Raw genomic sequence first — 25,286 nt, 5'->3', positions numbered from 1 at the left:
CACACACACACACACACACACACACACACACACACACACACACACACACACACACACACACACACACACTTATGGTACGACGTCGTCCAGGCAGTTCTCCAAGTGATTTGCGTTTTGGCCAGTGTCGTTGAGTTAGCGCAAATTTATTATACCATTTTTTATTATTATAATTAGTGGTGATTTTATTATTATACTGTCTTCATCTAAATCCCGGATGGCTTACTCGAAGATGGAGTGAGGACACGAACATTGGCCAGTGTGTGGCGGGATGGAGGCGGGAGATCCGGACGCAACATCAACTCAACTCTAAACATTTTGTTAATGTATAAAAATTTAATTTTGTCCTTTTGAAAAAACTATATCCATATCCTTTTGATAACAAAAAAAAAAAAAAAAAAGCAAGATAATAAAAACAAGAAATATAACGAAATTATTTCTCTATTTCTTTCTTTATTCCTTTTAATACCAAAATCAAACGTAACAAACTTTTACCGATTGTAATTCTCAACAACCACTGTATGGATGATATTTACGAAAACACCTCAATAGTTATTTTATATAATGGCGACCCTCAGTTTGAAAATCGCTGGTTCAGATGACCGTCGCGGTAACAACGATAACCGCGTGACGCTCGGAGCCCGTTGAACGTTCGCATCAAGGGTGTAATTGGAGATGTCGCCCGGGGCAGGACGTTTGGCCGACCGTCGTGATGATGAACACTGGGGTGCTTGGGGTTACGCGCGAATAAACAACGCACCTTTTCTGTTGATACCTATACGCGTTGTTATAGTCGCGAGTCGTTTCGGATTTCGTTATACGAGTTCGCGTTCGTATGTGGCAGACACGGCGCGGGGAAAAAACGATCGCTTCCGTATTAATTGAAAAACAACGGACTAACGACGTTTTAATGACTGCGTTTAAAATGTTACCGAGTGCACACAATTGTGATTATTTGAATATTTTGATTAAAAACCGAATCGGAATACGGCCGTAAGATTTGACCTAAAGTCGATTGATAGCGAGAAAAGTTTTCTAAGTGGAGGGTACATTTTTATTAAACTTGAGAATTTACAACCTTTGTTGAGTAAAAAAACTACCCTCTCATTTACTTTTAGTTTATTATTATTACTTACGGTTATTTATTCAAAAACATGATTATATCGGTTTTTCGACTTATATTAATAAAATATACTTAGAATATAATTATAATAATCGTTTTCTTATAATGTTTTGAACGAAAATGTCAGTACTCTTGAGAAACAAATACAATTACAGTTTTAAATGAATAGGTACATTGGTGCCGAAGTCCTAAAAATCTAGCCAGACGTAAAATATTTAAAAAGGCCCCGTCCTACATTTTCAAAAGATGTTGATCAAAGGCTTAACCGCAATATAGGGTTTGGTACTACTGAGTAGATGTATTTTACTTAATTAAGCGCTATAAAATAAGTACTAAAATGTTGTTTGAACTTAAATTAAGTTTTTATACAATAGCTAGTAAATAAGGCCATCAAAAATTGGTTTTAATCATTTTTAAAATGTTTAATGCATAATGTTGTATTATTTGAACTGGAAAATGTACGTTAAGAGAAATCGAATTTCTAAGTTATTTCTTAAAAATTCTAGTAATCCATTCAATTATTATTAATCCAAATACTTGGGATTGTACTTCTTTTAATATTTTGCACTTTCAAACTTTATGTTATAAGTACAAATCGCTTTTGTTAAACTTTTTAATAAATATATTTCACAAGTTTTTTAAATTGAAAGTTTGACGAAATAAAACAGTAAAGTGTTGGAAAAGCTCCTTTTTATAATGCATATAACAAGGTTCTGCCTTATTTTTTTTTGTAAATGTAAGCATTAATTCATATATTTTTTAATTCTTAGTATGTTTATGAAAGATAACTTTTTAATTTGAATAATTTTTATTTTTTTTCAAACACATATGCCATACATATATTTTCTTAATATATTTACTGACTTTTCGAAATAAATTTTAATCGATTCATTCCAATAAGAATTTATTATTTTTTTTTCGCAAATTATTCTAGGAAAAATTGGATTTTATATTTAGTTCATGTACAGTTTCATAAAATATAAATGTAATACATATTAAGCTTTAGATTAATTATATATTTCATTGATAAAAATAATGATTATAATATTTATTTTTGAAGATATAATCGATAATACATAAATGCAGTACATTTTAATAATAATATTTGTATTTTAGTCGTTTCACACCAGTGGTACACCTGCCGTAGTAGAATTTTCAATACCACACTCGTTAACCCCTCTTAGAATCTTAAACATTCCTTTGTCTCCCCATTGTTCACCCCAAGAATTGACCATCAGCCAGTAAGGTATTTCGTTTTCCTTACCCCATCCAATGAGTTTAACTGCATGTCCACCCAGATAGGATGCGTTTTCAGTTTTTTGATAAACACCTAAATTGCAATAAAACGAATTAAAAACAATTAAAGTGTTAAAGCCATTTTATAGTTTGGTAAAATAGTACTTAAAAATGTGTATTTAATCCCGGACCGTATACAATAATTTACCAACCCGTAGCAAAAAAAAAAAAAACATATATACCTATTGTTTTTTTTTTATATAACATATATACCTATAATTATTAATAATTTAAAAAGATAAAAAATTATCTACCCTCATAAAATCTGCTATCTAAAGTATTATTATGTTTTACTTACTAATAGGAAAAAAATAATTAAAATAATGATACGAATATTAAAAACTTTTTGCTCTGATTTTTTTAATATTTTATCGATATGATAATGTTTAGTTGGGAACACATCGAAGTTGTAATTCGGATCAATAATGAAAAAATCTAATAAGCCAGGTACATAACTAGATAAATTTTTAATATTCACTTAGCTTAATTAAAAAGTATTCAATAATATCAATTGAACATTAATCAAGTATTAAAATGAATAACATAAATTATTTATTAGACTGTTCATATCTCAGTTTAAAGTACGTACCAGATTCGTAGCTAGGAAAATCATCGTAAACGTCGAAAGACGCCTCAACAGGCCCATAGGCAATCACATCTTTCTGAATGCTAGAATTACTGAGATAATACGCGTCTTTGACTGTAAAAATTAAAAATAAACAAAAAACGTTAATAAATTGCACGATTATTAGCGAGGTTGTTGCATAGTGATTTACTTTTGTGGTGGTCGGACTTGAAGACAATCATTTTGTTGCCGTAACAGTCTTTTGGACATTTGTGATTACGTTCAACTGATTTTCCTTCACATGAACTATGCCCTTCTGTGTCTTTTTCGCAAGGCGGTACCTTGTATGGTTGACATCCCTATAGCAAAAAATTAGTTTATCACGTACATTTGATATTCGTTTCAAATCTAAACGTAGCTATACGTTTATTCAGACTTCTATGGTAATTCAGTTAACTAGATGGCGATTTTAAAGTGAAGGCAAAAGTTTCGAGTGAATGTCGTATCGATGTAATACATTTTAATATAATATTATACATTTGGTACTAAAGGTCAGTGGCGAATTTAATATATACGCGCCCCGGGGCAAAATCATTTTTCCGCCCTTCCCCCTTACCAAAAAAAAAAATAAATATATATATATAAATAAATTCAAAGTTAAGCAATAAAAAAATTAGTTTTTTGAAACAAATTATAAATCAGTTGTTTTGCAATATTGTATTAGATAATTTTATAGTAATACATATCATAACGTTAACCTAATTTTTTTTTCAGTGAATATTTCTTTCTTAAAAAAATATATATATATATATTAAATATAGAAAACGGAATTAATACTTATATGCACAATGATTAACAATACATGGTTTTTTATTAGATTAAATATATTATATTTGTTATTAATTATATATAATAAAATAATCGATGCTTATAATTTTTTTCTTGACTTTTGAGAAGAAAAATGTTCAATAATATCAATAAAATTAATAGTTTTTGTTAAATCAGCTTCAATGTTAAGGGTTGTTAATTAATTCAGACGATTTTCTCCTGTTGTTGATCATAAATAAGTTTTGACCCTTTTTAATGTAGAAAATGATTTTTCCGTTGAACATTTAATTGAAGGTGTACATACATAGTAGCATCCTTAGAGCAATATCAATATAAGGATATACTTCAACTAAACTATTCTCTTTTATAATTGCTAACATACATTGAACACTTTTAGGTACAATTTTACTCCTTTTGTAAACTTTTTAAATGTGATCTAAAATGAATACCGCGTTTTGTGTATCCGAGTATTTATTATAAACATTGAACGAAAATATAATATCTTATCGAATAATAAATGTAGTATACCTATTTTGCTATTTCACTATTACCTACGTGACTAGGTATAGTATAATTTTTTAATTTCTTTTTAGATGCTCAACAATATTTTTTAAAATACTAAACAATACTGAAAAAGGTGTGAAAATTAAAAAAATCATGAACACATCAATAATAAAAGTTAGAATATTTTGCCGCCCGGAGTATTTGCCCTTTTCCCCCTTAAATGTGCCACTGCTAAAGGTATTAAATCATAACGATTGAAAATAAAAACATTCGTCAACATTCGTTTTACTTTATTTTATACTTTTATAACTTAAACTATTAATAATTATTTTGTTATAAAACAGTATAAAATCAGAAATATATTTTTGATTATACTCAGTTTATTTTTCGGTTTTATCTTCAACTCGATATAACTACTAAAAACATCGAAAAAATGTAATATTTTAAGTCATGTTTTGAAAACTACTTTTAGTAACCATTTCGACTATCAACTTCTTAAGTAATTTTTAGATTTTTAATTAAAACTCTCCTCAACAATTTGTTTCTTTTAATAATAATTAAGTACTGCAAAAACAGAGGTTTTTGTATATGAGCCTTCTAATATCCATTTGGTGATACTGTTATATCAATATATATATATATATATATATATAATGTCAAATTTATTTTGGTCGTCATTTATGTCTCATGAATAATCATTTTGTACTTAGTAATAATTATATTTTAATTTGTGAAGAGTCGTGAAAAAAAAATCGATTAAAGTAAAAAACGTATTTGATACAATGCGTATTGAATTTTAATTTAAATACTCTATCGGACATTACATAGTTAAAGTATTTCAAGTGGTATTCAATGCCAAGAAAATATTTAATAATCGGTACCAGAACGTGTTTTGTACTTAATTACGCTGAAGTATGGTGTTTGATTTTCCCTAGAAAAAATTGATGTGCGAAATGTTGGCCTAGAAGTTTGATCGGAAATCATGAAAATTCCTCGTTTCCAAACAAATAACTCCAAACCAAGCTTCGGGGCGTCAGGGATGTTAAACGATCTCATTCGTATCTCAACCCTCCCGGGAGACAAGCGTCACCGAGAGCCGGCTAATCGTTACATCGATCGATAAACAACGTCCGAGTACTTACATCGGAAGTGTTGTAATTGCCTCCGGTGACCACGCCATTTCTTTTGAAGTATTCCCATGCTCTGTACGGGTTGCCTCCGTGACAGCCGAAACCGCATCTGTGACAGCAGAACGTCAGCTGTTCGGCGGATATGAGCTGATCGAAACTGCCGTCGGTCGCTACGCACAGTCGATCGGCAAACGCGCTGGTTGTACCGAAAGCCTAAACATGTTACGATTCATTAACGGGTTTTTCTCCCAGGGACGGACAGGGCCGCCGGGACACTGGGATTTTCCCGGTGGGCCGCTGCTTATATTGACGAAAATGGGCCGATGAAAAATATTACCTACTACTATTACTATTATACATATACATTTAGACAAATAAAAATAAATAAATATAATACTGATAATATATATTTAAATCTAGCTTAAATCTATAAATATCATAGTAATTCCTTTAAAATGAAGAAGAAAAAAAAGTATTTACTGTAGGGTTACATTATTTTAAATGTAATTTTTGTTATGTATTATTTTAATTGAATGATCAAAAATTAAAAATTAAATTTTATTCAAAATTTTGAGTGCAAATTTTAACATATTAGTGCATATACTTGTATATGTTAAGCGCATATTTGATTTTTAATGCATATAATTCCGTGCTATAATGATAACTGATTGTTCAGATTTAAATTATCAAATATAGTCACTAATAAAACCCAACGGCAAATTTGATTACTGATATATAATTTTTTCCACCATAATTATACGCGAACCATGTAAATAGTATAATATTGCTAAAATATTGTTTAACAAGGTATACTTCAAAATGAATTAAAAAGAAAAGGAGGTGTAGAAAATAAAAGAGATAAAAATCATAGAATTGTTAGAAGAGAGCAAAATATGTGTAAAATTCAGACTTGGGTAAAATACTTTTTAAAAGTATTTAGAATAAATACTCGAATACTTATAAAAAATTGTATTCCAAATATGTATTCAAATACTTTATACAAATTGTATTCCGAATACATTATTTAGAATATTTTAAAAGTATTCCGAATATTTTTAAAATACTTCTAGTTTTCATACTATAAAAATAATAGATTTCTACTCAACAAAAATATTTGATATTGTAGACTAAATATATGTTATTTTATTGTATTTCTATATTACATAACTGTTATAGTTTATGGTTTACAACAATAATAAATACCTGATATTAGCTTGTACAAGATAGGGTATAATTAATAGTAAGTTAATATTAATAAAATCATTTAAAAAAGAGATGATTTAACGGTATTCGAAATACAGTATTCAGAATACTCATTATAAGTATTCGAAATACTTAAAAAGTATTCTGAATACAGTATTCCGAGTATTGTATTCGGAATACTACCCAAGTCTGGTAAAATTGGATAATATAATATATATTATAATTTTAAATATTTAGTTTAAGAACGTCGAAAAAAAAGGTGGTAATTGCCGGGTTGGTTTTCTCAAAGTTGAGGTAATTGTTTAGTTAGAACTTGGATATAATCATGCTTGCCTCTGTATTCTATTTTTCCCGGGTCTGTCAGATTATGCCTAACCGCCCCTGTTTTCTTCCTTTTTTTTTTACATAAGCTGTATACACATATAAATATATAATATATGTTGATTTTTTTTTTCAGTCGAGCTCTGAACACGGTAAGCACACAGCGCTCCGCGACCGTTTGAGAATAATATAATAAATATAATAACGCTAATTATTCACCCAGCACGAGCCGCAGTTCCCTTGATTGCGCACCAACCCGATCGTCGAACAATACTTCCACTGCGTCCTCGCGTCGAATTCACTCGGGATTTCACTGTCTTCCACGTACAACGGGTCGTTATCCTTCACCGGACTCTTTAACACGTTCGAGACGCTTTGCGAACCCAATAGACGTACAATCCGTTCTCTGGGCGTGTTGGGTGGAAAATTTTGTTTGGCCTGGAACACGCGTCCATAACATATGGATTACAATATTATTACTACCAGGGTTTATTTTAAGGTTTTTTTTAGAAATGCGCAAAACTTAAACTCAACCCCCTCTTTATACTCTCAAAAATATTACTCCCTGTGTGTGATTATAAACCCCGCTGCGGTCGTGCAATAATATTGGTATAATAAAATAATAATAATAATAATAATAATAACACAGTCTTAATAAACCTAATCTAATGATTTTACCTGCACTCGGCCATGAAGTCGATAACTACAATTTATTATTGTGAGCAATTTTATTTATAAATATTATTTACAACTGCACAATTTTTTAATTAGAGCTGCGCTTTTTTCATTTAGAGTTACGCAAAATGTTTTCAAACACACATTAAATAAGCCCTGGTTACTACTAAAACGGTTGTTGAACATTCGGGTATTGTTTTTTCTCTTGTTCTTTCTCTTGTGTGTTTTTTTTGATTTTCGTACACCATGGTCGATTTTCGTTTAAAATTACTGAATTCACATCGAGCAAAACACGATTACCGTATTTTACTACTGCAACGCGAAAGATCATTATTTTTGCTGTACCTTATTTTAATTTGGAAAAAAACAAAAAACATACCGTTTCTCTCAATCCTATTAAACAGATAAACGTATACATGTTGATATTACCTTCCACGTTTTAGCGACTTCATTAATCTTTTTTATATGATCTATGCTCAAAAAATTTGATTGTTCCGTCAAGCGAATACTGATTAAAACTATGGAGGTCAGAACTACCAACTTAGTCATTTTATTTCACTGTTACACTGTTACGTACAACCGATTTTATACACTGCCACCGTTGAAATGATTAACATAATTAGTTGGAGTTAGTAAATTATATAGTTTAACTGTAGTAATAATTGATAAACATATAATTTGAAGTACCCTTATTTATTTATAAATAAAACACTTTTATTGCAATTGCGTTTTAAATCTTATCGGTTTTTTTTTTTTTTTTTTAATAAACAATGTAATCGGTCTTCCATGATGAATAGTATAAAGTATTCCAGCTCTCTTATACTTGTATAAACAAGTTGACTCTCAACACTCGTTCGTACACACAATGCCATTTTATACCTACTTGAAATTAATATCGCATCACATGTTATAATTGGTTTGGTTCAAGTAAACGTAGTTTTAAGTACATTAAGGATACAATTTTTTTCAACTTTAAAAAAAACACTTTTCTGTTTTTAAGATGATAAATTACGTTCCAAATCGTAAGTGACATTTTATTTTTTAACCATTAACATGTTACATACACTCGTAACATTACACATTAGTAATAAACTGATACATTTTTATACAATTTCAAATTAATTAACAGTAAAACTTCTCTGGCACAATACTGTACAATCTGTACTCCACTACGTTTTTAAAACTTTCTCTTTTCTCAAATATTTCTAATTCCAATTTATTTCTCCAGTGTTTTTTTTTTTTTTTTTATCGAAAATATATGTTTAGTTTTACACACAATTGTAGTATAAAATATATGAACTATGAACACGGAAAAAATGGAAATATCTTAGTACATATATATTACTAAGTAAACACAAATAATATTTTCTAAAAATATTTCGTTCGAAGACACCATAAGCAAATTTTATGAATATGATTTTATTTGAGATTACTTTTTAAAAACACTCAATAATATATATACATTTAAAAAAAATTATCGCTTGCCTTAGTCACTTGACACAGTCACGTTATAAGTGCGAACTTAATCAATATATTAAGTTCAATCTCTTTATATCGAGTTAAATCAAACTCTTGTACTGATTAACTCAAGTTGTTCCTCGAAACTCACTTAATACTTCACTTAATAAATTACTGCAATGATATTATACAATTATAAACAATAATTGACCGGTATTGTGATTAAATTTGTAATATCACTTTTTATAAATATTAAAAAATAACGAATAATTGTATATATATATATATATATTATTATTTAATGGTAATTGAATAAAAAAGAAAAAAAACCAAGTTAAATGTAAGGTGGTGTAATGGAATAATACATTACGCAGTTTGGCCATAATAAAATCGGATAAGTAGTATTAGTACAATATTGTTGACCATTTAGTTAAGAAATATTAATCAGCATTTTCTACTGACAAAAAAACAAATATTTGTACAAATACTGTTTACCAATAGAATTGTAATCACTATTGTTTTTGTGGCTGTAAATGGTTCTGCACTGTATCGTGGTGGTTTTTTCTTTTTATTGTGATTAGAAAAAGTAGGAATTGCCTACGATTCGAATAAATATTCACCCGGACAGTAATTATACGATGATAAGCGTTTTGTATAAACGCGTTGTTTTCTTAATTTTTATAAATGGATTTCTTTCATTTCGGTTTGTAGTTTTTGGTTTCAATTTAATTATGTTTGATATATTAAACAGTTAAGTCGGTTGTTTGTTTAAAAATGTAATTTAATTTAATATGGTTCTCGAGTGTGAATTGTCACGCGAACGCTGTTGATAAGTAAATAATACTAAAAAATAAAACGAAGAAAAAAAAAAGTATAAGATATCACGAACAGAACAGATACACGTATAAATATAAGGTCGACAATTCATTAACAATATTTTCGATGGATGTTTATAGAAAAAGTATGTAGTTATTTAATAACTTAACGATAGTAAAATGATTAATTTTCAAGTCCGAAGACCTAATTTATCAAGCGATAAGCAATTAAACAATTTTCTACGATGTACCATATTCGCGTGTTGACTTTTTAATCGTGACGCAGTTTTTAACTATTATGAAAACGAAAACGGCTATTCAAGAATTTCGAAACATAAGAAAAAAATATATAATCGAAATAAAAAAAGAAAAAATATTGTTTTTGAAAAGCAAATAAATAATGATAATATTACATGATTTTCAATAGTTTACAATTTCTTATAGTTTGAAATCTGAAAATATAATAAGCATTTTCGAATTACGAGTGCAAAATTTAAATAGCCTCTGGGCATAATTTATATTTTAAAAAGAAAATATAATGATAGTTATTGTGATCGGAAAAAAATTAAAAAAGGGAAAAGTCGATATCTAATCTTATACATATTAGAAATTCTAATTTAGAATATCGATTTTTTTCACTTACTTACTACGTAATCATACTTATCACAACATAAAATCAATATTGGAATGAAAAAGATAATTTTTTCCGTGAATAAATTAAACTTTCACGAACAGTATGGTTACTATTTTGTCTCACCCTTGTGGAAACTAGTTTTTTCTTTTCACACATAAATACTATACTCGCACTAAGGAATCGTTTTATTTATTTATTTCTCGTAGAAGCACTCTCCGCATAAAGTAAACAGAATCGCTGGTACATAATCGCTTACTAAACAACTGCTTAAAATTCCCATAAAGTTACTTAAAAGTTTCTTCTCTTTATTTTAAAGTAAATTGTTTCTTTTGTAAGTATTATTTATAGTTAGCTTATAATTATTATGAAATTCTTCGTTTTCGCGCTTGATTTAGACCAGAAAAAGTCGCTTGAAAATATTCGCGTACAAAATATGAAATAATATAATATCATAGTAACTAAAACTATACAGATTATTATAAAACCCACACAATCGTTCGAAACCTGAAAGTTATTCAGAAAAGGTCGAAGAAACAAAAGTAGGCTATTGTTGCATAAATATGCGTAAAAAATTTATAAAAATTTTTATTAATGTGTCTTTGTAGTTGACATATTTATCTGTATTCTATTCAACTCTCGAATAATCAGCTTGTTTCAATAATATTCAAGTATACAGTTATTGTTTTCTGTGCACGAGTTTATGAAATAATAAATGATTACGGTTGACGCTTTTTTCACTCACACTCTAAAATCATCTTTATTGATTTTTATAACTGAATTATTTGTCATTTCAACATCAACCCTTGTTCTTAAGAAAAACAATTTTAAAACCGCATTCATTGGCTTAAATTTAAATGTATAAAGCAATTTTGTTCAGAATTATTAGATGAAATATTTAAATGATATAATTTTAATATATACAAATCTATTTGTTTTTTTTAGGTAAGTTGACATAGATTCTACATAGTTAAAACATTTTAATCAATAAACGTGTATAGTAAGATAAGATATTTTTAAATCAAAATAATACAAAAATAATCTCATGAAGTATAACTGGAAAAAATAAAATAAAATATAGTATAATTCAAAATGTTTGAAAAATATTTTACTCACTATTAGTCCTTTATAAATGTTTCCGTTATTCGAACTCTTCATGTCTCCAAACAATCTTTTGTATGATATAAATTCTTTATGTGATTGTTATTTTCTTTTTAAAAATTAAAAGAAAAAAATCAACATTTTTTTTTTCTATTATTATTATTGAAACCATTGCGGTTAATGTTTTAGAGTTAAAAAGGCAATATGCGACCGATCATTTGAAACTCAAACGAGAATCTATATATGTTGAAACTAATCACTTTGTACGTACGTGTATTTCAAATTAACCGTAATGTAAAATGATACTCTCTTCGCATACACAATGGGGTCCAGCTACCGATACTTCAATCGTTTCCAGGTCTTTATAAATTTAGATAATATACATGTACAGTATATCGTATTAATTTCAGTATCAAATGAGTCACTTGTATTGTATATAATTAAATATTCCACGAGACGAAAACACAACAAACGCCGAGTTAACCAAAACAATGATGTCAATATAAGACGACGGCTACGACGGTCGGGCAAGTAGCAGAGTGTCGCGGCTAAGACCAGTTCTAATCAACTGTTAATTGTTTTGATTCATTTTATTATACTTCAGTTATGTTTTTAATCAATTTTTCTTATTTTTTTAAAGGTATTAATTTTAATATAAATTAATAAAATATAACCTCCGATGTGTGTACTGAGGCGTATACTGCGAGAAAACACTTTTAAAGGTAGTCTAGACGCTGCTGTGCTTACTTTCATTTTCAGTGCTAATTATCGTGGTCAGTTGAAAAAGAGTACGTTTTAGTCTAGAATAGAGAATTCTATTACCATCGGACATCCGGTACTCGTTATCGTGGTCAGTTTGCCGAGAGTAAAGCGACCATAGAATAATGAAGTGTACATTCTATAGAGCCTAGTTAATTTATTCTTTTGTACAGTACTCGTTATCGTGGTTACCAAAAGGAGAGTAAAATAGTATTTTACGACAGGTATCGGTGTTTATTCGTTGGATGGTCGGAGAATCAATGATTAAAAAATATCGGTTAAATACGTCAAGCCTTTGTATAGCGTACACGAAACTTGTTAAAAATAAAAACCATTTAAATATTATGAAATTACACAATACTTAATTTTTAAACTAAATTAAATGTTAGCAGAAAAATATATATTTTGATATTTTATAAATTTAGTTTTTTAAGAAATGTTTTAAAAGCCCCGGATTTTAAAAAATTACTCGGCTTACCTAATTTGAACAAAAATAACCCATTGCGCACATGTTCCCGAATGATTTATATTTAGTTATATTGGTACCAGAGGAGCCGCCAGGAATTTTGTCAGGGCGTCGTACATAGGCTGATAGGCTGATTTCAAAATAATACATTAGTTGTTTAAATAAAATACGTAGGAATATTTTCTCAAATTATATGATAATGAAAAATGATTTTAGTTTTTTTTTTATACGGCTACAAAGTAAAACGGGCTACATTTTTAAATTTTATTTTTTTGTTTATTTTTGAAAAGCCATGAATGGAATGGATAATGCTTTCGGAGTTGTGTGACACGCGTAAGCGATAAATCTGCTGGGTAAAAAAAAAAAAAAAAAAAAAAAAAAAATAATAATAATTGAAAATACTCTCGAAAAGTGTAAAGCGTAAAGTTCTGAAAAAAATTCGCGTTCGAATCCGTCGGGGTCTGTTATTTACGATCCTACGGGGTTCGCGACGAGAACAATAAATCGGAAAAAAGAGCTATTAGACGCGTATCGAATATCGGAACCGGACGAATCGTTTTGCAGATCCGTCGCGTTCGGACGTACCGAAACGGAAAAGCGGAAAAAAATCGATCCGTCCGTAATGAGAACGTTAAGCTGATTTCTGGCCGCAACCGATTTCTAGTTAAGCCGATTAAGGCCGGCGCGCAGCGCTCGGTCGACGGGATCTCGAAAAAGGCCCGAGATCGTTAAAACCGTATTAGCAAAAGACGGCATTCGTCCCGGATGTTTTCGACCGACCAATCGTCTTCTTTAGCACGCACGCGCACGCGCAGCAGCAGCAGCAACAGCAAAAGCAAAAGCAGCAGCAGCACCGCGAAACTCGCCGCCACCGCCGCCGCCGACGTACACCACGTGCGTCGTCGCTCCGGACGGTCCGATGGGGAGGGGTAGCGGTAAGAGGGGGGCGGTGGGGTACGAGGAGGAGGAGAGTAAAAAATAAAACCGAACGAACGGATCGTCCGTCGGCGCGATTCACACGCAGTCGTTGGCACGCGTACGGCCGCGTCGTACGCAACCTTTGCTCGTCGTGACATCGGGCGCGGTGCGGTGGCGCGCGCGTCTCCGAAACCCAAACCGAACGGGTAACGCCGTTTGCGCGCAGAGCCGGTGGTCGCGCGGGCCCAGGCTGACCGCGAACGTTTTCGCCTCCGCCAGAGCCGCCGCCGCCGCCGACGACGACGTACCGGCGCGCCACGAACGCACGCGAGCGCAGGTCGCAGCCGCAATCGGAGCGCGCGCGGCACCAGCACGCGGAAGTACGGTCCCGGACCGCGAAGGAAACGTACCGCGCGCGCGCGTGCGCGGACAACGTGTTTCGCACCCGATCCTGCCGGCCAACGTAACCAGGTACAGTGCACACCGTCCAAGCTATCGTTTCGCGCGTACCCGATGCGTTTTCGGCTTTACGCCGTTCGTAAACCCATGTTACACGTTGGGTCCGGTCGGCCGGTTGGGGGAAACGGGAGACCGCGGCGTACCCGTTACGGGATATGACGAGTGATTTTTTAACGCTTAGCGCGGCCCGGGTTTTCATCGATTGTCCGGCAAAAAATAACAACCGGAACCGTCCGGTCGGCAGTCTTTTCGGAGACGCAATCGTGTTCTCATCGGTTCAGTGTTTTTAAAAAATATTTTAATACGTGTATGGTGTGATAATATAACGGGGACACGCAAAAGATTATTTACACGCCGAAAATAATATATTCACGAACGTTTATAGAAAATTCCAGTTTTTTAGTACGACTCCGCGGTCGGGGATCGATCTATTCCGATGAATAAATTATGATAGATGATATTTGTAAATAATGAATTCAAACCCAAAATTTAGGTCAAGGAATCATTTTGTAGTATTTTCGATGCCGATCTATTGTTTTATTACCGGGTATTTCGTAATACGACGTGTATTCTTAATTATAATATTCATTCAATTACAGTTAATATTTTGCATGTTAATAGACATCAAATGAGTAAGAAACAATCAATGAATGATTCGATGAAGGATAAAAATATAATTGATTTCTACTCCGAAATAATAATTTTTAATTACTCAAATTCACGTACGAATGAGTTTCAATTGAGTAATGCATTATAGGTATATATGTTTACAGTATTTCGTTGTCTTTAGTATTAATTTAGAGTCCTTTGATGACATAATTACAGCTCGAGTATATATATATATATATATATATATATATATATATATATATATATGTCCTCGCTGTGAGTTAAAATATAGTAAAGTTCATAATGTTATAATTCAGATAATATCCTCCAGGTAATATGTGTATTACTAATATTTCTTTTTTACTGAAAAAAATTTATTTTAATGAATAAGAATTACATGTTTATTATATATATGTGTGTGTTTGTGTGTGTCTGTGTGTCTGTGTATATGTGTGTGTGTGAATGTTTATATAAATCCACTGAGTAAATGATGTCAGTGGTATGAAAAGAAAATAGTAAAATGTTGTAGACGCAACGGACAGATGTAAATATAATTATAGTATGTAAAATATACTCTTGATGTAAACAAAATTATTTATCAAAAAATAAAATTAAAAAAATATTCGCTTAAAAGACTTATGGTTCACGAAATTTCAAATTACTCGCGGATGCATTGATTTAAAAATGTTTTTATGTTTTTATATTCCTTTGATCAACTTTTCAAACGGTTAATTTTCATCTAAAATCTCATAGAGTCCCTGAATAAAATCAAATAATAAACTATATATACCTAATTGGTATACTTTAAGAAGGTTATTTTCGATTTTTCAATTATTTCTCCGAGTAAGGATTTAATTTAGTCAAGCAATGTTTGATATGTCTTTTATAAAGAAAAGTAATTTTGTTTTTGGGTACGAAAATTTCAGTCAAGGTTAACGCCTTTTGACCAAGCATTATAGCAATAGAGTTAGTTGAAAGATATAGTTTGGATAGGTGTTTTAATTTTTTTAAAAGGATTTAAAGCTTTAAATTCGACAATAGTAATTACATTTATGAGTAGGTTCAGACGGTAATTATCCTTTTTTATGGTGGTCTCAATAGTTTATTTTGTATAATTTGTAGATAAAATAATTACCTCATTAAAATACATGGTTTAAATACGAGTATGTAAAATTATTTCATTGCATAGCAAGTAGATTTGAATTATAATAATTATAATCGATAAGAATATATTTGACATGCGCATGCATTCCACAATACCGAACTATGCCCGGATCCTTTTTGGAATGCGATGATCGATCGTTGCATTGAAACGGACCAATAACGAATAATACGACCAGCTGTTCAAAAAGGATCAAACAATCGGACCCAGTGTCTAGCCGCGCTTAATTGTCTTTACTTATTCGATAATTGTCAACTAATCGCATTCAATAACCGTTTACAATATGTTATTATTCGATAGTATTTTTGTAAAAAGCGTTTGCTGTAAACTAAGGGAAAAAAATTAATTTAGGATGCTGAAACGACGTAAAAACATGCTGCGTAATATACGCAGTACACATATAATTAAATGGGAGCTATATACATATAATTATATACAGTATAATGGAAATGAACTGAGATGAAAATGTCACTACGAGAAAATGTCAAAAACCGTGTGATGCGTACTATATCGGAAATGAATATGATAAACCGTGTAAACAATGCGTATCTTAATTATAAGCGTGCACACGGGTACAGAACTTGCAGCCTAGGGTGAATCTGCTCTTTCTCGGACTTCAATTTTTTTTTAAAAATAATTATACACAGTTTTGAGTTTATTGATAGATGACAAATTTTCCTTTGTCTTTTTGCATGTTCGTGGTACGATTACAAGGTTAATAGATTATCTATTAAACTTGATATGATTATAAGTTTAAAATTTTTAATACCGATAAATATACAATGTATCTATTGACAAAATATTTCCTTAGAAAAGTATTTCGTAGTACTGCGGCTGATTGGGAACTGCGCGCGTCTATGATCTCAATATTATCTTATAATATGCTTGCGAGAAATGTTTTTGTTCGTATGGACGGAAATTCCGCGTTAGCAACCGACGCGCGTCAATCCCCGACACAACATAATACATTTGTTCCGAATTCGGTAGTATCTCTAGGGGACCGCGTCAAATGGGTGTGATTTTTAGCCCTCTTTATCTGTGATGTTTGTGTATATAATTGAGTGACGTAGGCTACTCAAATATGTTCTGTGGCAGTCCCAGTCCATTTCACAACCGTTTTTATCACCGTTTCTTTTGTTTGCTATGGACATGTTATTATTATACTGAACTAGCGAGGAACAAATGCTATGAATTGCGCGTATAGTTGTGTTATTTTATACTCTTTGTAAGGGAGGGCAATGGAATTCTAAAGCACCTATAAAGTGTGCCGATGTAAGGGCACGTATTTCTCGACAGCGAGTAATGTTCAAGTGCAATATAACCCTGATGCAGTTCAGCCTTTTTCAGCAGCATATTTTACTTTTTGAGGTTTAAGAAAAATTTAAATTATTAGGTCATATGATACAACTGACATAATATTTGACTAGAAACGATCATCTAATCATAAATATGATTCGTACAAAAGATTTCAATAATTAATAATTAATAATAATATATACATATTATTATTAATAATAATGAATTAACTTTTAATTAGATTTTAATAATCTTATGTGACATTATCGTACTATTAAGTTAATGCAATAAGATAATAAAAAGTATGAAATAATACTGAATTGCCTTTAAATATTTATTTTTATATAGTTTACTAAATCGGTTGTTTTTTTTATGTACAGATGTACATAGATAGTCTGATAATGATCGGTTGTATTGAGCAATAACGTCATAGTAAAATTACTTCATATTAAGGTACCGAAAATCTTTAATAATTATTTGACACGTCTGCCCTTTTACGTGACCTATTGTCATTCAACAAAATTGTTAACACAAACTTCATGTTCTATGAAATATTATTTTTTATCACCGAAACAGGATGTGAAACAAAATAAATATTATGTACCAATTACGAGTTAAAATCAATAATTAGGTTACAGGTGTAGAGATTATTCAAATATCATTATCATAGAGAAATCATATCGACAATATAAATTTCTTCGCGGTCGTTTGTTACACAACTTCTAGGTATTTTTATAATATTTAAAATTTAATTATCGTACCTCGAATAAAACTAAAACTGAACATTATTTATCATTCATTACGTAATAATAACATAACTTTATAAATTGTGCGGACTAAAAATTGGTTAATTAAAACGGTAATTGTTGTAGGTATTCGATATTATAACGTTTTTTCGCATCTCCTTCCTGGTATTATTGATAACCACGTTCGATACGACTCGGTTATGATTTTACTCTGAAGTTTCAATATTTCATAAATTATCAAGCATCAACGAAATCCAGTTGATTTTAGGTGCTTAATTGCATATATCTTGTGACTAATAATAATTTATCAAAATAATAAATATAAACGTATCATATGAAATATAATTCAAAAAAACAAAAAGCCTTAAGCAGCGATTTAATTCCACGTACGAACATTTAAAAGAATTTTAGTATTGCTTTGCGATATCCAGAAACCGATAAAAGATCAATTAATTATAGATTACATTCATACGTTTTTAACAGCCAACAATAAATACTCTAATCGTTTATCGGTTCAAATATTATAACAAGAATAATTCAACAGTACAATTTCTTTGTCCTCTGTACATACGATAGATGCTGTTAATCTCCATAGTTGTTCCGTTGTTGACGAACGTGATACTTGGCGTTTATACACATTTCGTCGGTGATATTTCAGATCATGATTCGATTTCGATGTCCGGTTCCCGAAACCCATTAATGCGGGTACCATTAATGTATAAGCGTATCTAAAGAGGGAGGGGTGTAGGGAATGAGTTGTACAAGCAAAAAACTAATAATAATTTTTAAACGTAATGGGCAAAAAGACTTTTGAATTTGGCTATTACGAACATCGACGGAGATACCTACTTATTGATATTTTAAATACATTTTCAAAAACCGAATGAAAAATAAAGCTGTCGATGTACACACATACACACACGTATAAACACACACATATTTATGATGTATTGAGTACCACATCAAAGTCCCCGCAACGGTAAAAACGTATACGGAAAAACTACACAACGGCGGTTACGGTGCTAGTGCATTTCGCCCGCAAAGCAGAGATGAACAACGCGTGACCTCGTCGGACCCCTTTCGGCGGCCGTCGAGGAGTAACGCGGCGTCCGTACGCGTAATGCGTCATCATCAGTCCCATCAGAGAATGATCTTGCGAAACACGGAATTCACCGAGGTGTAACTTTTTTTTTTACCAAGTAAATTTTCCCGAACGTTATACCGACTTAATTTACGGATTTATTTATGTATGTATTTTCAAACGACCGCAATCGTAGATAATCGAATATGAATTAAAACAAATAGAAAATTAACTAATGATGTCCGATATCATAATTTAGTACATTTTATACATTGTACATCGTTTTTAATGATCATTACTGATGTTTATTCAATGTTTTAAATATTAATTACATTAAATCATACAAACACTTTTAAACGATTACATTTTAACTCACGTTTGCACGCATAATCTTATCTCTGTTATTCATTTTAGTATGTCGGTACAAACGCACGTCCAGTTTCATAATCTCTAATATAATTTTTATATTAGATTTTTCTTTTTTTGAGAAAAAAAAAACATGTTTCCGTCAAAATGCGCTTGTGGTTGCATGGTAAACGGCAAACATAACACATATATTTTTGCTCACATGAATACGAACTGTCAAAAACAATATTTTTTCATTAACCCCGTTATTGTTATTGTAATACGTTTTTTTTTTTTAATGAAACCTAATAATCGGTTCTATGAAATACAATTTTAAATTTTCTCTGAAATATACTGTTTATTAGCTATTTTGAAATATCTTTTTCACGCCATTCCCATGTACTTTTAGGTTACCAATAGAATGGTAGGCGAAACCATTCTTATTTTTATAAAAAAAATTTAGGCATCCAAACAAATCAATACAGTACGTTTTCACAAAAATTATTTTTATAGTTTAATAACCAGCGTTCTTTTTTCGAAGAAATTCATCATACTATTAGGGTTATAATTGATTGTGTGATGTCAAAAATCTATCAATGAATATCATCAATATAATCATTAAGAGTCTGGGATAAAAAATTTCACAGTTAACAACGAAACAAAATTATTGGTTAAGTTAGGGAATATGAATTTTTTAGAATTAGAATTTCTAAACCATAAATCCGATACTGCCTACTATTAGTTCAGTCGAAAAAATCGATTCTAGTCCAATACAATTTTAATAAAATTAATAATATTATGATATTATTAATTTTAAATTAATAATCATACTTATATTCACATAATAATGATATACTATGTTACACATAGGAAAAACAATTTGTATTATGTTTTGCGACAACTGTTCATTCATTATAAAACTGACATTCTTGTCATATTACGTTATATAATATGGTTATTTAAAAGTTATTTAAAATCTTCTTCAACATGTAACAGTTAAATTATGTCGTTTTATTGAAAATATTTTATATTTTATTCATATAAGAAAATCTTGAATTTCAATCTGTAGGCGCGATGACACATCATATACACTACACTATAATTATACCTATTTTCATATTGTAACGTATATGTTATAGTAAAAGTGACTTTTTTTTTTCAGTAAAAAAGGAAATATGGCTTTAGTTTTCAATTACGATAGTGTGTTCGAAAGAGCTGACACTTGGGATACTGAAGAAAGATGTATATTTTTTGATGGGATAGCGACAGAAACATTAAATTTCGTATGTAAGTAGTACAAAAAATAATCGGATCCAGTACATTACATTTATCACGTTGATAAATGTAATTGATTGTTGATAGCAATGCTTTTTATTTGAAAATCCAATAATTTGACACTAAACAACATTAAAAGAAACAAATGTTTTGTTATTGATATAAATTTAGATATATCATGCAAATGTGAAAAACGTTTAAAACCTGAATCTCATGATGATTATTTTATACCGTTGAGCGATCCGAGATCTGCGAAGTGTGGCGATCCGGTCTGTCGAAAAAAAAGGAACTTTAAAGTGCATGTTTTGTGATGAAGTGTATTGCAGAGCTTGTATAAAGGTATAATAACGAGTGTATTCGATCGTTTTTTTTTTTTCATCTGCAGGCATAATTTTGAAATGCAATTAGTTTGTATTTTTTTTTAAAACGCGTATTTTGTTCAACAGACGCATTGTATTTTTAAGAGGCACAATGCAAAGATTCGAACGTATTTAATGCCATACCCTGCTACAGAGAAAATAATTTTTCCTTGCTACAACTGTAAACTTGATGACGTAAGTTTCGTGTACATTTATTATAATAAGTATTAAAAAGTATAAAAATATGTAGAATCATAATAATTGTAATTCTACATTTTTTTTATTATTTGTTTTGCATTGTTGAAAGACAATTTGATTATTATAAATAAGAAATAAGAATTAACTAAAATAATTTAATGGCAGTTCTAAAAAAAAAAAAAAAAATGTTTAACAATTAAATGTATTCATTTTTAAAACTGACTTATTTTTTATATAAATAAAAAAAGTATTTTATATTTATTGTATTATTTATTTGTTTTTTTTTTCAGAAATGCGCCGAGTATTATTGCACTCAACACTCTAACTTTGTGTGCTCAACATGTAAATTTCGCTTTCACTCTGGACACAATTGCAAAGTCATTATATACATCGGAAATGAAATGAAGTTAATATTTCAATCAAGTATAATTTGGAACGGGTACGGATACATATAAATTATTGTATTATATTTTATAATTTAGAATGTTCACAACATATTATATTTCTGAAACAACATTAATCTTATAATTATTACGAAAAAAATATATTCGAAGTTATTTAGCAAACAGCATTGCAATTATTCGAAGATAAACTCAAGTGTTCATTGTTATTTTTCTAGCGTATTGTTATTATTGTTCTTCAACCATTTTTGTTTTATATTGATCGCCAATGATTCTTCTAGAATTAAATGTATATTCTCTTCTTAGGAGCGTATATACATATATTATATATATATATATATATATGTAGTTGGGCACTCGAAAGGAATAATATTATTATCCACACGTATCCACACGTATTATGTTTCACGAGTGGCTCGGATAAAGTGCTTTATGAAATAGAAAAAAAAATATAATAATAACAATGAATCGTAAATTTTACTCGGGAGTAATTGCTATGGAAACACACGACTTGTCGTTAAATTTGTATAATGCGTGCAAGCCTTATTACCTTTCCCGCAGTATTGTGAACCGTTTCGTAAAATTTACGCCAAAACAATAATTATTGTTATAATAACGTACATTAAACGAATAATTATTACCTATTCGTTTAGTATACGTTACTGCACAAAAAATTATTGTGCGTGTAGTAAATAATTATATCGGTTCGTGTGTGTATTATTAATTCGTCCTTTTGCCAAGTGCAGCCGTAACTCTCGTTCGAGAACAGCCGGGGTACATTTTGAATTTGATTTTTTTTTTTTTTTACGATGAATTATGTTTTTTGTAATATTTAAATAAAATGTACCAAAATAACATTAATTCAAAAACTAAACTTCTTTTCGTGTTGCGTTCGTGTTCTTTAATTTTTTTTTCATGTAAATCAATAATTTAATCTCCGTTGAATCTGACAGGATTAGAATTTAAGAATAGTTAGTTGTTATTGCCTACTGTTCCACAACTTATTAGAATATTAATCATCGACTGATTATTGAACAAGAAATATGAAGAATGTGTGATATAGTAACATTTGACATATTAATGGTTTTGAATTATTTATTAACATATTTTAGAACGGACAACGATACAGATCAATATACATCAACAAATCCAAACGAAAACTGTGACTCGGGTCGTGTACCTATACCGAAGTCAACACGGTTTATGGATTATATGTAAGTTTTGACGAATTTTAATAAATTATAAATTAATCAAAAACACAAATATCAATTTAAGATAATTATATAAATTCTATGAAATACACGAATACGGTTTTCGATTAAAATTAATATATAATTTTTTTTTATAAGATAATTTTGCCATTTGATACATCTTTATCCATATTTTCATATTTGTTCTGCTTCCTTATTCGTTTTTATGACAATACGTTCTGATCAAAATATATTATTCTCACGAATTTAGAAAAAATATGAAATTATAATGATCAAATGATCTGATGTTATTCTTATGTTTGAAGACCAGCAACAACTTCTACAAATAGGAAGGTGTTGATTAAAAATCGTGGTAAATATTATCCGCCACCGCCTTCTGCTGCAGAAATCGACCCGATAATAGTGTGCGCATGCTGCGGTCGCAAAGCCGAAACATCGGTTAAATGTTTTTCATGTAAGAGATCTTATCACCGTAGATGTCATATCCCTTCACTTCCGGAAGAGACCACCGACGAGTAATTGTTAATTTTTATAAATAAATAATATAAACATATATATATATATATATATTAATTCGATTGCGTTTACGCGTTGTTAATATAATTATTATATTATACCGTTTTATAGTGCACCTATGGCAAAATGGAAATGTACAATGTGTATAAATATCACTAAACTCAAGTCTGCAAATACTCCTGATGAAAACAGACACCGTCATGCAGGAAGTTTTTCGCTTAGTCCGATCAAAAAGAAGATCGCCGAACGCATACTTATGGAATTGTATTGCCGAGGTCATGACAGTCAACATTACGAAGAGTGCCCTGATCGACAAAAGGTAAGAATTAAAAATTCTTACGTCGAACTCGGTATTTCAATCAATTGAAAAACAGTTATATTCGAAAACGCAAACATCATTCAAATCGAATATTTCTGTGCGAGTGGGTTATTCTGTATTTGTATTTAGCGTTCTAAACAATAATAACAGAATCGTAGAATACATTTAGATACGGAAATATATACGGTTTCCATTTGTCCTGCGCTCTTATGTTTCTCTAGAATATTTTTTTTTATCGGGTCGTTAACCGTTTCAGAAGGGCACGTCGTCAATGCATCACCACTCCGTCGTTTTACGCTTGCGGCGATAAACGTAGTCATTGTGTTTGCTTACGTGTTTCAGAATCCTCAGTACTATCAAATTATTGCTAGGCCCATATCGTTAAATGCCGTGAGGAACCATCTAAATTCCGATATGTATACGTCATTCGGCGGCATCGTTGAAGATTTGAATATGGTGTTTTCGAACGGCTTGCTTTATTATTGGGTAAGCGCTTTATGTACAGTAACATAATGCAACACTGCAATAGTTATTATAATATACTGCTATAGTTATTAATATAATACTGTTACAATAGTATCCAGTACGTTTGACACTTTTTTTGTCATACTTTAGCCAGGTGATGCACGACGCAATGCGGCTATGAACCTTCAGGATTCGTTGAGGCGAATGCTTCGAGAATGGATGCCGGCAAGTAAACGGTCTAAATGAAACGATCTGGATGAGACCATACTAATATAATATTCGGATGTTTACACAGTTTTCATAACGTTAAGCCTTTCGCAATTATTATTTTTATTTAACGACAGTTGTGTATTGCACTGGTTATTATTTTTTACGCATTTTCTAAAAACTATTGTGTTCAGTAGCGATAAATGTAGTGTCTTACAGTGTATTTAATAGAACGATGATGTGTTCCTGCATTGTCACTTGGTGGGAGGGGGGGTATTGGGTGAACAAACAATACTACCCGGTACCTTTTTTTTTTTTTTTAATTGTTTATAAACGTTAAGTTTTTATTTATTCCAGTGCGATGCATAATTACAAAACATATATAAATATAGTTTGTACTTCCACAAGCTTATTTTTTTGCATACATCGCACTTATCCTTTACGAGCATCCGACCTGATGTGTCCAGTACAAATAATTTGTAGTTTTATTAAGTAACGATGTGTTCAAAAAAACTTAATTTTGTTTTATTATTTTGTTATTTATCCTTGTATTTTAGATTTATAAGTATTTAAAATAAATACAATATATCTCATCAAAATATGCTTATGGAATTTTATATTTACTATGTAAATAAATCCTGCAGAAATAAATAATACTTTATCACACAAGGTTTTAGCGTTCTATCCTTTCGTCCCTTAACCTATCTACAGCTATGTCTATACTCCAGAATTCTCCACTTCAATTTTCAATTCAATTTGCGTTCTAGCATTCAATTCCACTTTAAACAAGCATATGTCATTATTGAATACCTTAGACGCATGCTTTTTCCTGTTCACATTGGCGACG

General features: G+C 30.6%; 2 protein-coding genes across 2 annotated transcripts; one reads left to right on the top strand and one right to left on the bottom strand.

Moving 5' to 3' along the window:
- Positions 1-2,143: 2,143 nt before the first annotated feature.
- On the bottom strand, positions 2,144-8,264 carry LOC112688939 (cathepsin B-like cysteine proteinase 3). Its single transcript, XM_025562377.1, has 6 exons — positions 8,072-8,264; positions 7,187-7,405; positions 5,456-5,656; positions 3,193-3,340; positions 3,006-3,116; positions 2,144-2,450 (listed from the first exon to the last, which is right to left on the bottom strand). Exons 1-6 carry the CDS (start codon positions 8,189-8,191, stop codon positions 2,242-2,244), a joined length of 1,008 nt encoding a protein of 335 aa, XP_025418162.1. The 5' UTR covers positions 8,192-8,264; the 3' UTR covers positions 2,144-2,241.
- A 5,831-nt stretch (positions 8,265-14,095) lies between these two features.
- On the top strand, positions 14,096-24,930 carry LOC112688992 (transcription intermediary factor 1-alpha-like). Its single transcript, XM_025562466.1, has 10 exons — positions 14,096-14,261; positions 20,651-20,775; positions 20,935-21,102; positions 21,210-21,317; positions 21,611-21,759; positions 22,834-22,935; positions 23,238-23,447; positions 23,560-23,767; positions 24,110-24,253; positions 24,383-24,930. The coding sequence occupies exons 3-10, from the start codon at positions 21,064-21,066 to the stop codon at positions 24,476-24,478; spliced, it is 1,056 nt and encodes a 351-aa protein (XP_025418251.1). The 5' UTR covers positions 14,096-14,261; positions 20,651-20,775; positions 20,935-21,063; the 3' UTR covers positions 24,479-24,930.
- The last annotated feature ends 356 nt before the right edge of the window (positions 24,931-25,286 follow it).

The sequence above is a fragment of the Sipha flava genome, unplaced genomic scaffold (genome assembly GCF_003268045.1).
Source record: "Sipha flava isolate LNK unplaced genomic scaffold, YSA_version1 41_pilon_pilon, whole genome shotgun sequence".
Classification (NCBI taxonomy): domain Eukaryota; kingdom Metazoa; phylum Arthropoda; class Insecta; order Hemiptera; family Aphididae; genus Sipha; species Sipha flava.
The sequence above is the reverse complement of the archived record's forward strand: the minus strand, read 5'-3'. Positions and strand labels throughout refer to the sequence as shown.

Excerpts from the sequence above, each read along its gene's own strand:
- LOC112688939 (XM_025562377.1), bottom strand. The coding sequence starts at position 8,191 with ATGACTAAGTTGGTAGTTCTGACCTCCATAGTTTTAATCAGTATTCGC. Across the intron at positions 7,406-8,071 it reads AAGTCGCTAAAACGTGGAAG|GCCAAACAAAATTTTCCACC; the intron begins GTAATATCAACA and ends CGCGTGTTCCAG. Across the intron at positions 2,451-3,005 it reads TTTTCCTAGCTACGAATCTG|GTGTTTATCAAAAAACTGAA; the intron begins GTACGTACTTTA and ends ATTGCAATTTAG.
- LOC112688992 (XM_025562466.1), top strand. The coding sequence starts at position 21,064 with ATGTTTTGTGATGAAGTGTATTGCAGAGCTTGTATAAAG. Across the intron at positions 22,936-23,237 it reads ACACGGTTTATGGATTATAT|ACCAGCAACAACTTCTACAA; the intron begins GTAAGTTTTGAC and ends TTATGTTTGAAG. Across the intron at positions 24,254-24,382 it reads ACGGCTTGCTTTATTATTGG|CCAGGTGATGCACGACGCAA; the intron begins GTAAGCGCTTTA and ends GTCATACTTTAG.